Below are 12009 nucleotides of genomic sequence, written 5' to 3' on the forward strand. Positions count from 1 at the left end.
TGTGTGTGTGTGTGTGTGTGTGTAAAAAGAGTCTGGGACACAGCTGTTCTTCTCACCCCTCCCCCTCCCATCTTCCTCTAATATAACCCTCCACTGTGCAGGCCTAAGCTCATGAAAGAGCATTAAAACGGTTGAGTCAGCACAAACTGAGTCCACATAGGCAAGCAGTTCAGCTTCATCATGCTCACACATTCTGCTGAACTGCATACAGTAGGTCTGCTGTAGCCTAATCACACAAGGCTTCAGATAAAAAGCCTTTTTTATTATCAAGGACACTCACTGATAAAGGGTCTACACAAGTGTGAGAGGAAATTTGTTTGAGATTTTGAATACTGTTTGCGTATGCAGATCTGTATCGGTGTATTTGTGCCCTGTGTTATAGGTTTTCCATCACACACCTACCATAGCCTTTTATCAGAAATGGTTTTGCAACTCGGCGATGAAGTAATACCCAACAGTCGGGTTTATATCACAATCGTTTTTTTACACATGGCGGAAAATGAAACCAGAAGCAGAAATATTATGCATGCTTAAAAAGCTTGGAGCAAAATATATCTGCACGGCTACTGACAGAAGACAAAAGGCTCCCTTGCTGACTGCCGATAGAGCAGAGCAACTTACTGTAGTAAAACTTATCATTTACATCTCGGAAGCGCAGTTTTCTGGATTCCCAAGCTGTGTCCACAAACCTGATTATCTATGATTTTATTTAATCCATATTTAGCCAGGAAAAAAGTAAAACTGTTGAGATTAAAAATCTCTTTTACAGTAGTGTAAGTGTATGGATACCCATCCGAACACAGAAACAACCAGAATATACACTTAAGTATAATTAAAAATGAATACTTTTGGAAAAGCAATTGTCTAATGCCAGAAAAAAAGGTAATAATATTATTCCCTTTGGTAATTATAAGTGCATTCAAGTCATTTAAGTCCGCCTCAATTGCAAACTATTTAATTGATGTCACATTGAAATCACAGCGGCTTTCAGTGCGATGACTCACGGGGTCACCTTTAAAATCCAAGACTCTTGCTGCTGTTTATTCAGCTCCCTCTCCACTTACACGGTATCTTTTATCCCCCACCCTGCACCCTGAAAATGAAAACACCATTACTCCCCTCCCTCCTCTGGGTTGGAAAGAAAGGATTACAATGGCAGCAATTGATTTATGGGTAAATGGCTGCTTCCCTGAAATGTAAAAGAGAAGGAGGACAGGTCATTTTCTGTTGTCACCGCTTTAGATTTTCAAGAAAATAGAAAGGGTGGAGTGGGGATAATGTGACACTCTGCCCTTAAGTCTGAGGAGACAAGACGGGAAAAAAACAACAAGGCAAGGCAGAGCAGAAAGTGTTAGCATTCACAAGTATGTGCATGTGTGGATTGTGCAAGCAGAGGAGTTATAGCACAGGCTGTTGTCAGGTGCGTCAATAAATGTGCGGTTTGGGAGAAAAACAAAGAAAGTGAGTGAAAGTGGAGAGATAATATTCTTCTCCCAGACGGATGAGCAGACAGTGAGAGCCAAAGACAAAGACCGGCACAAAGAGGCTTCTAGCATTTCCTTACTTGGCAGAGATTCCGAGTTTCTTGTGTTTGCTGAGAGGAACTGAAGCATGCGAGGGAGAATCTCGTGCAGCTTCCCTTCAGCAGCCTTGTCCACACAGGCTTTACAGTCGTATGAGTCAGATTCTGGCCTAGAAAAGGATGCAGAGGCTTAGATGAGTTTGGCCCTGCAGGAAGCAAAACTCTGATGAAAGTTGAAAAGATTTGCATAGACGGGAAGAGAATGTCACGAATCAAAAGGCTGCATAATTCAAATTAAAACACATCTGATTCATAAAATGACTTGTTTATAAGATCACCCTCCTGATGAATTATCTTGAAAAGAAATGAAAGCAGGGGTTGATTTTTTGTCGTTCAGAATTTTTAATGCACATCGTCATGTTCCTAAGCAAAAAGTAATTATATATATAAAATATATGCGTGTGTGTAGACATATATGTATATGCAAGGAAATCACATTAAAAAAGCAACTGCTTTGATTTCTCCTGATGATGCGGTGCTTTATGCTGTGTTTTATCTTTCAGGCAGACGCGGGAGCAGGAAACGCCTCCAGATTTCTTCTATTTCTCCGACTTCGAGAGGCACAATGCTGAGATCGCTGCTTTTCATTTGGATCGGTGAGTTTTCCATCTTTTACCACTCAACTATAAAAAAAGAAAAGGAAACATACATGTGGTGCCAGAATGTGACCCATGTGCTTCCCTACTTCGCCCATTTTCTAATCATCCCTCACAGTCTGTTCCAGAAAGAATGACAGGTCACACCGACCGCGACTTTTACCCCATTATAAACCGGAGGTGTGCCATAATGGACTTAAACTGTGAAAATCTGAAAGGGATTAAGTACACGAGGGATTAGATAACACGCCAAAAGCAGGGATCATCTCCTCTAGTTGGTGCTGAGTATATTGATTTCAGCATGATCCCTTGGCTCTGAGGACTTAAGCTGACAAGGTAGAAAAATATATCAACAGAAGAGCACTCAGATTTGATCATTTGGGATTCTGAGACAGGATGATAAATGGACTACTGGGCATCTTAGGATTTCTTGAGGGTGCGGTAATTATCTGACACATGCTCACAAACACGCAATCTCGCTCTCTTTTAGATGAGATCGCCAACACATGTTCATGTGGGTAGGCAGATAGAGCCAAATAGGAAAATCTCAAACATGCCATTACACCCAGAACATGGTTATTTGCTGCAGGGAGGTGGTGCCTGTGTTACCCCTAAAGAGCTGTTTGTTTTTAGGTCACATTCACCATGTGGGGGTGCCTGTGAGTTATAGTGCAGCTGCCCGACCACTGCAGCCTCTGGATACCAGACTGAGCTACTACTGTTATATTACTTCATATTGATGCAGAGTAGGAGGTTGTTTGGCCCTGCTAAAACTAGACACTTCTTACAAATTGTACCACCCTGTCTTGATGATACTAGGAAAAGTAACCGCTTTCCAGTGATTACTTTCAAACCCGCTTGTTCTTTGCCTACTGTCATGCCATCTGTTTTGAACAATGCATGACTCAAGGGCGTGTAAAAGGTGGAGTGTACACGAATAAAAGCCTGAGTGTGCTCTCACAGAGACTACACACTGGCACACACATGCATGTAGAAGAACAGGTGCTCTTTTGTCGTCACGGCCCAAAATGACGGTGCATTTTGTCGCTCCTGAATGCTCTCCTCTGTGGGCTTAAGTTTCGCCAACTCTGTTCCACTGAGCCTGTCTGTGTGTGTCTGTCTGCTCCCAGGAGGCTTAGCTTTAGTTTCAAATAGATCAAGATCTATTAGACGGCAAACATATAATGGGAGAGGCTAAACAGGGGTTGAATAGGTGCCTTATGTGACATAATATAAGAAAAGAAGAGATTGAAAGGCGGAGACAGAAAGGAAGAATTGGGCCAAGGAACATAGAACTACCCTGATCTGAATACTGGTGGTGAGAAACGAACGTGATCATGTGAATGGTCTGTGTAAATCTTGTATTGGAAGTTAAATAAAGACAAAAAAAGGTGTCAACAGGTTCAAATAAATTGATTTTGTTTTGGTGCCATTCACAGAGGGAAACAGATTGTCCAGTAAAGATGATTAATTTATTGCTACATCTTGAATGCTGAAGTCATAAAAATGATGTCATGTAGTGTAAAATTTAACTGGAAGTCACTAAATATAATATCAAAATACAGAAAAACTCCTGATGTCTCACTTTGCCAGTCTTTATTCATTCACAAATGGACTTGTGTGAAGGGGCAGAGCCATGGAGTGTCTCTCACAACCCTCTTGTCAGCCCCACACAACCACAGGCCCATTAGGGACCTTGTGTATATTCTTAGAACCAGAGTTACATCTAGTAACAACTTTCTAGCTGAACTTTTTTTACAATGGTTTTTATAGCATGTATAACACATTTTAACCACCCATCTCAGTTGTGTTTAAAAACAACTGTCATGAAGTGTTTCTTATTTTTATATATTAATATATATGAGTCTGCTTCTACGAGACGTACCTACGTAAGCAAACAATACGTGTGAGTGAGCCTTCAGCAGTTTGCCATGGAGAAAGAGAAAGAGTCACACGTTTATGCACACAAGTTAATCCAGACTGGATGAGTTTTATTAAATTATAGTTTTTTTTTATGTGTTTTATGGCAGCAGTTTATAAATGTTTCCACCTTTTTACTTGATCGAGCACATAGTATTAATCTGCAGAATGACGCCTTCTTACATGAAAATATTTCCTTTTAAGCCTCTGTTGGCGTGCGTGTATCAAAGATAAAGTGCAAGCAGGATAAAAGAGGAAGTTCAAAGCTGTTTGTTAAAACAAAGCAGGTGCTCAACGTTCAGAGCTCTCTTGCTTTGCTGGAAGTACTCAGCCCTGCCTGGAGCACCACAGGAGAATGAGCTGCAGGCTGAAGTTGCTATGTAGCATCATCTGTTCAGTACAAAGTAAATTTTGTCCGATGGTTTAAAGGCAGTAAAATGTGGACCTAGTCTTCCAATTTGCCACTATAGCAAAATCTGCTTCTGTGCATCATCATTTGTGTTTAAATACTGAATGATTCGCTTTTTCTGCACTTCTTTTGTTTTGCTTTATAGGATTCTTGACTTCCGGAGAGTTCCCCCAGTAGCAGGACGACTGGTGAACATGACGAGAGAAATCAGAGACCTGACACGTGATAAGAAGCTGTGGAGGACCTTCTTCATCTCACCAGGTAGAGACTTTGGTCTCTTCAGCTTAGCAGAGAGATGCAGCTACTTGACTGCATCATAAATCCAACTTGGAAACAGCACAGAGCAACCCCAACTCACTGACTTATCTAGTAAGACTTCAGTTAAACTGTAAACTATAATTTGCAAAGTGGAGTATGGACTTGTAGCTTAGGGTAGTGTCAGTCACTGTGTCCTGGTCTCCTCTTTAAAGTAATAAAAATGCCAAATGTGGAAAAAAATAAAGTCATATAAAGCTATAGCCAGAACTCTCCACATGGTGGCACTGCAAGACAACACACAAACCTCATCAGTGCAGGAATTAGGATGTTTTGGGATTTGTTTGTTTTTTATAGAAACACTCCAGCATCTAATAATAATACGATCTTGGAAAAAGTCAGTTTTTCTGACTTCATTTAAAAAGATAAACTTTCACATTTTCTGTGTTCATCACATGTAAGACAAGTATTACACCACTTTTCTGAGATAGTAAGCTAGGTTTGGAGTACGTGGTTGTAAAGGTGCACAAGCAACAGAAACGAATGCAGCCTTTAAAGTCAATTCAAGAAATTTCACAAGGAAGACTGAGATGCTGTCAGTGGATCAAGAGCCACCAATTCACAGATGCCTTCCAGAAAGGAGCTATCATAATGAAACTTACAGTGTAAACATAGAGACCTTTGTGTAAAACAGAAATAAGAAATAAGAGGAAACTACATGTACTTCATACGGTCTAGGTTTAAATACCTATTATAAGTTTTTGGAGCTTGTTCAGGTCTTATGAGGCAAATTAAAGAACCAACACATGTGTACTTCAGATGTTTGGTCACCCAGCAAAAGTAAGTGTTTTTCGGTTCTGTTTTTTCCTTTAATTTGTCAGTCCCCTGTATTTTGGTTATAGTTAATGTTAAGTACTTTAAAAGTAAATGGTTTAGATTAGAAACCTTTCTTTAGTAACTTCTTTTCAGAAAACTGCATGTAAGGTAAAAAAAAAACCCAAAAACATCACACTTAAGTGGCTGAAATCAGAAGTTGTGATGCATTGTGTGTAACGTGTTTAAGATGGATTAATCTGATGTAGTGTAAGAAGTCAGTTAAACTGTTCTGTTAAACTGCAAAAAGGCTTTCTTTTGAAATGTAGAATGATTTATTTCTCCCGTTGTGTTCACTGAACAGCACACACGGATACAGTGAAAGCAATGTGGCGGCCTGTGGTCTAATGCTTATGCTTGTTTACATCCTCTCAGCATGAGGGCGTGAATAAAGTTTTCGCATGTTGTCTTTGATTGTACCGGGGTCAGCGGTTCCTCATCGCCGCCATTAATCATTTTCTCCTCTGTGTCTCCGTGTGAACTAAATCAGCATTTCTAAATCCGTGCCTTCACCTTTTCTTTTGTCAGCCAATAATGTCTGCTTCTATGGTGAATGCTCTTACTACTGTTCCACCGAGCACGCTCTGTGTGGCAAACCGGACCAAATTGAAGGCTCACTCGCAGCCTTCCTCCCAGATCTGAACCTAGCCAAACGCAAAACCTGGAGAAACCCCTGGAGGCGCTCCTACCACAAACGCAAGAAAGCAGAGTAAGAAAACGATACTGAGACACAACATTCATATATGTTTGTGATCACAGTCATGCCTTTAGCCAGTCCAAACATATGAGTCATTAAAAGCAATTACTCATTAAGTATTAAGTGATTTTCTGCATATTCACAGGTGGGAGGTGGATCCAGATTACTGTGACGAGGTGAAGCAAACACCCCCGTATGACCGAGGCACTCGACTGCTGGACATCATGGACATGACCATCTTTGACTTCTTAATGGGTAAGAGGAAAACCAAGTAAACATTAAAATGATAAAAAGGTGTGTTTGTGAGTCTTCTAATGTGCCATTTCCCCCTGTACAGGTAACATGGATCGCCATCATTATGAAACTTTTGAGAAGTTTGGAAACGACACCTTCATCATTCACCTTGACAATGGAAGAGGGTAAAGATATTCAACTAATTTAAAAGGGTCTGTCTTGGTAACCAGTTTAGGTTTGATCTACTTCGGCACCAAATGGATGAAAACATCATTGTTTTGCTGTTAGTAGCAGATTATAATCAGTAATTAAGATACATTTGCGGTATATGTAACTTTGCCCAAAAAGTGTGACCAAACACACGAGTTTACAGCTTCCAAACCCGACAGTTGTGTATCAGGTCAGGAGCCTAAAGAGGAGGATTCCAATATTTTTTTCTGGATTCACTGGATCATGAGCAGTGAATAGAATACACGCTGAAGGAGATACAGCACAAGTGCACAAGGGAGTCATCTAAAAACTGGAAGCAGTGGAAGCAATACAGCTCCACCCTCTGTGACTACCTAGGGTGTCTGCAGAGGTAGAGCAGGTCATCCAGTAATTGGAAGGCACCGGTCTGCATACCAAACTATTGTTGAGCAAGATACTGAACCCCCGTTGCTCTCCGGCGGATTCATCAGAGTGTGACTGTTAGATAGAAAGAACTTGGGAATAGAAAATAGTGCTTGTGTGAATGAGGCATGTTGTATAAATTGCTTTGAGTGCTCCAGTAGAGTAGAAAAGCCTATAAGATTTAAATCAAGTATGTTTTGTTTTTATTGTTATGCTACTAGCTGCAGAACTTTGTGACCTTACCTCATAATCGTTCTTCTCATTATAGAGTATTTTAAAAACCATTTCAAGAGGACATTTTCACAATTAATAAGGAAATAAACTCGAAATTTGTCTAACAAACTTAATCCTTGTGATAATTCATTCTTTTTTCTTTATCCCCACACTTGCAGGTTTGGAAAGCATTCTCACGATGAGCTCTCCATCCTGGTACCTCTGAGTCAGTGCTGCAGGTAAGATTTTAGTTAGTTAGTGAATGACAGTTATTTTGATAGGTTCCTTCTCCTCTTAGCTTTAGGACTAAAGGAGGCTGATCGCCCCATCAAACAGTCATATTGTGGATAAAAACAAACAAGTATTAAGGTCAAATCCAGAGATCAACAGTCCCCGTGGAATAAAAGTTCAGTTTTGGACACACCATATGATTTGGTCTAGTGGTACGCTGAAACAAATAGGTTTGTTAGTATGAAATAAACTTTTCACTTTTATTTTTCCACAGCATGTTTTTGGGCTTCTTCCTGTTAAAAGGGAGTTTTTCCTTCCCACTGTCGCCAAAGTTGTTGCTCACAGGGGGTCAGCTCATTGTTGGGGTTTCTCTGTATTACTGTAGGGTCTTTACCTTAGAGTATTAAGCACCATGAGGAGAGTGCTGTTGTGATTTTGTGCTATATAAATAAAATTCATTTTAATTAAATTGAAAAAAAGTACTAGTTGGTGGGTTTACTAGATTCATGTGTTTTATGATCATCGTGTTAAACACAAAAAGTTTCTATTTTCTTAAGAGATGGACAATAACCCTTTTTCTTTTCCACCATTTCAAGGATGAGGAAGTCAACTTACCTGCGTCTCCAGCTGCTGGCCAAAGAGGAGTACCAGCTGAGCTCCATGATGGAGGAGTCGCTGCTGCGTGATCGCCTATCCCCTATTCTAATTCAGCCTCACCTTCAGGCCATGGACCGCAGGCTCCGGCTGGTGGTGCAGGTCGTGGCTGGCTGCATAGAGAAAGAAGGATATGTTAATGTTGTGGAGGAAGATTTAGTTGGGGACACAGCCACCCACAGGGGCCCTGGCCACAGGTAGTGAGTGCGAAGAGCTGACACCAATGGACCGTGGCTGTTCAACTAATGGGATTAGACACACACACAAAAATAAATAAATTAATTCTACTTCTGATATCAAGCTGAATTCAGTGAATTCCAAGACTTGCCATCATTGCCTATATGGAAACTGCTTTTAAGTGTGTTTATATGGAAGAAACTGTCTACAAATACCACAAAAGACTGTCCACACGCAGCACTTTGTATTTGTTAGATACAGATGTATTTTTGTTCTACCAGATGTTGTATGAGACATCAAGGAACCACTGCTGTGTTCTGACTTTGTCCTGTTTGGCCTGAGTATGGAGGGCATCGGTTTGCTTTGTGTGTTTTATTATATTAGAACATAACCAAATGAGAACCTACACTGACTAGGGAATATATGGTCAGACAATAAGCTTTATGAGTTATGACGATGTATGAAAACGTTTCATTTTTGCAAAATGTGTCAGAATTCAGTGTTTTGCATTGAATGTTTTCAAGTTTTAAGTCATTCCTGGCTCAAACGACGACCAGGAGAATATCAAGTTTTCCAATAATCTATATTTATAAGGTTTTTGTCTTGGCACAAGCTCGACAACATAAGTGCAAGTATTTCACACTGTAGTTCAAACAGTACCTTCACATTGCCTTATTTCAGCTTTGTGTATTTTTTGTCACCCCCTTCCTCCCACAAAAGTTAAGCTTGCACTACGTACAGCACATCACTACAACAGCACAATATTTACCAAAAAACTTCAAATGTTAAGACTCGGCACCACACTGACATGATGGTCACCTACATCAAATGAGCCATTCATGAGGGCAACCTGATGTAACATCACAGTTTCTGTGATGCAGACTTGTTACAGATTTTGTGTCCAAATAGCTTCCAGAGCATCACAAAAGCCTGTTTTTTCCATCCTGGTTTTGCTTCCTGTTGCATTCAGTTGGATAGGAGGATACTTTTGAATTTGGATCCTAATTAAGTTGCCATTGTGTATATTTTTTATGTTTGAAATGATAGGAAAAACCAATCAAGTTGCTGACATGGGACCAGTAGAATTTTCTCTTTCCTTCTAAGAGTCCTCTGTATTGGCTAACCCAGTACCTGTGCAATGACAGAAATACAGTACTTGAATGTTTTGGGGTTGGCAGTACAGACCGGATTCACAGAGCAACAAAAGTCTGAGTGGCTGATGTCAAGTTTGGAAAACACTTGGCAGGGATAGCGACGTTAAAATGCCAGGGATAGACACGGGGACATCGAAGTCCTTTTTTTGTATTTTCATTGTAAATACCGATAAATACTTTGAAGATCTATCAAGCTGCACTGCACAGTGGTTTGCTTCTGTTTTCTGCTCTTGCATTGTTACTGTGAAGACCTGTTTACTAAATGATTTAAGTGTGCAATAAAAGCAAAAAGTGAGGACAAATCCCTGTGTGTCAAGAGTAGCAATGGTGAAGAGTGCACCATGAAGTGCAGGAGGACGAAGCGGAATGAGCCCTTATTGGCCAACAGCAACAACTATTAGTAAAACTAAACTAAACTCACAAGGAAACATGCAGAAGTAAAACAGCAACATGGAGTGAGCCGCTAACTAACTCAGGTAGCCTAAGCAGAAATCCTAACAGAGGAAAAGACCAGACTATACACAGACACAGGTGGGGACACTTAAAACAGGTATAAACAGTGAGGACGGACCAATCACAAAAGAGGCACATGCAAATAACAAAACAGAAAGTAACCAAAAGACTGAAAGATCCAAACCAACCGGATACCAGGATCATGAAAGCGTGCGCATGTGTTTGCATGTTTCTGCAGATGTGTGATTTATACTGCTCTTTATTTTACGCATGGGTGGATGTAAATGTGTTTGCCCGTGAGGACTAACATCCTCATAGAAACGAGGCTGGGATTACTCAAGAGTTTCTAGTCAAAACACTCTTCAACCTCTGAATATTAAATGAAAAAACTGCACATTCATCATGGCTGTTTGATCACTTAGCCTTCAAGTTACCAAGTGGTGTCATTTAGGACTCGAGCTATAAGGATATTGCCATATAAATAACTGGCTATTGTGATATTTAAATAAAAAAAACAACAACAACTTACATTTTTAATGTACGTCTACAAATTGTCATTTTTACTTTTACAGAAATTGGTGTGGCATAGATAACAAAAAGCTGTGCTGGCTCATCTATGAGTCTTTGTTTGTTTGTTTTCTTTGTCATTATATTCTTTGATTTAAATGTAATTCATCATTTCTAATAATGACATTTTAATGTTCGCAGTGAACCACAGCTAACAGACCTCAAATACCAATATTTACTGCTGCAGAAGGCTTGAGGCAAGCTCTAACTAATCATAAAAATGATTGAAAACTATAATTAGAACCATTAGCACATTATAGAATATCTGTCACATGAAGAAAACAGATTGACAAACACAAATAGAACCATTAAAAAATATTAATAGCTCATAAAGTGGAATCATAAATGACCCCACTTGGTCATTTCCATAATATAGGCTGGCAGCTTTAAGGGTGAGCAGAGTCCAGGCTATACACACAACTACAAACAATTCAATTTGCATTTTTGACGGCAGCATTTCACCTACAATTTCCTTTTATCTTTTCTGATACAAGTGGCAACACAATCCAAAAAATAAGTGCCCAAGTGTTCAGGATCTGTTGTTCGGGGCATGTTTGTTGTATTTCTTTTTACATTGAATAACGCACCAAATGTTTTTAATGGGTCACAGGACTGAACTCGAATCTAGATAACCCCTCTCTTACTTACAGGTTCATGCGGCCAGAGTATGTGTAAAGGTTTGGTGCTGAAATAATACAATATATGTCCCAAACCTGAAAATAATGTTCACCAATAATGGGGACTTCACATGTTACGGGCACTAGGTTTACAAATGCTGACTTATAAACTGTCCAGATTTCCATTTTATCTCAGTAAGTCTTAAACGAGACTTGGCACAGATCATGTTGGTATATGTTATGCCAGTTAACCAGATTAATAGTGTTGTTCCTCCAGCAGCATTAAAAAAGTCTATCTGGCGCTAAATTCAAATTATGCTTTGCCTCTCTTTTTTTATGTAAGCTTCAATTAATCTGCAAATCATTGTTTTTCACAGCATCCTAACTTGTTAACCAAAATGTATATAGCTGTATATAACTCTGATGTAATAAAAAAAAACAACTTCCGTTTATTTAAGTCAGACAAACCCTGAACATCACATAATTTGATGTCACGTGTAAATCTCGGCTCAGTCTTTCATTCCATAGAGCCTGATTCTCGGCCTTTCACTTAAACCTTCAGTTAGAGAACGCTTTTAGTCCTTAAAGGCGAGAATATCGAGCTTTGCATTAGTCGTCCGAGCATACACACACATACATGCACATATCCCAGAGCGCTGATGGTGTTAAAAGGTACTAAATTAATGGTGTGCTTAATAATGGCGACCGAGGCGCTGTCCGTGGTGCTAAAATTACTGCCGGTGTAATCTCAGCAGTGCGGCGAAC

At 39.8% G+C, this 12009-nt stretch overlaps 1 protein-coding gene across 1 annotated transcript in view; it reads left to right on the forward strand.

Annotated features, from left to right (window-relative positions):
• The window catches only part of fam20ca (FAM20C golgi associated secretory pathway kinase a), a 47664-nt gene extending 37335 nt beyond the window's left edge, over positions 1-10329 (forward strand). Inside the window, exons 4-10 of the mRNA XM_005734602.1 lie at positions 2086-2178; positions 4653-4768; positions 6164-6344; positions 6478-6587; positions 6670-6751; positions 7571-7630; positions 8219-10329. Of these exons, the coding sequence (XP_005734659.1) occupies positions 2086-2178; positions 4653-4768; positions 6164-6344; positions 6478-6587; positions 6670-6751; positions 7571-7630; positions 8219-8477 (901 nt within the window). The 3' untranslated portion in view covers positions 8478-10329. The remainder of the gene's footprint in view (positions 1-2085; positions 2179-4652; positions 4769-6163; positions 6345-6477; positions 6588-6669; positions 6752-7570; positions 7631-8218) is intronic.
• The last annotated feature ends 1680 nt before the right edge of the window (positions 10330-12009 follow it).

Source organism: Pundamilia nyererei, unplaced genomic scaffold (assembly GCF_000239375.1).
Source record: "Pundamilia nyererei isolate P.nyererei 1_Seehausen unplaced genomic scaffold, PunNye1.0 scaffold00059, whole genome shotgun sequence".
Classification (NCBI taxonomy): domain Eukaryota; kingdom Metazoa; phylum Chordata; class Actinopteri; order Cichliformes; family Cichlidae; genus Pundamilia; species Pundamilia nyererei.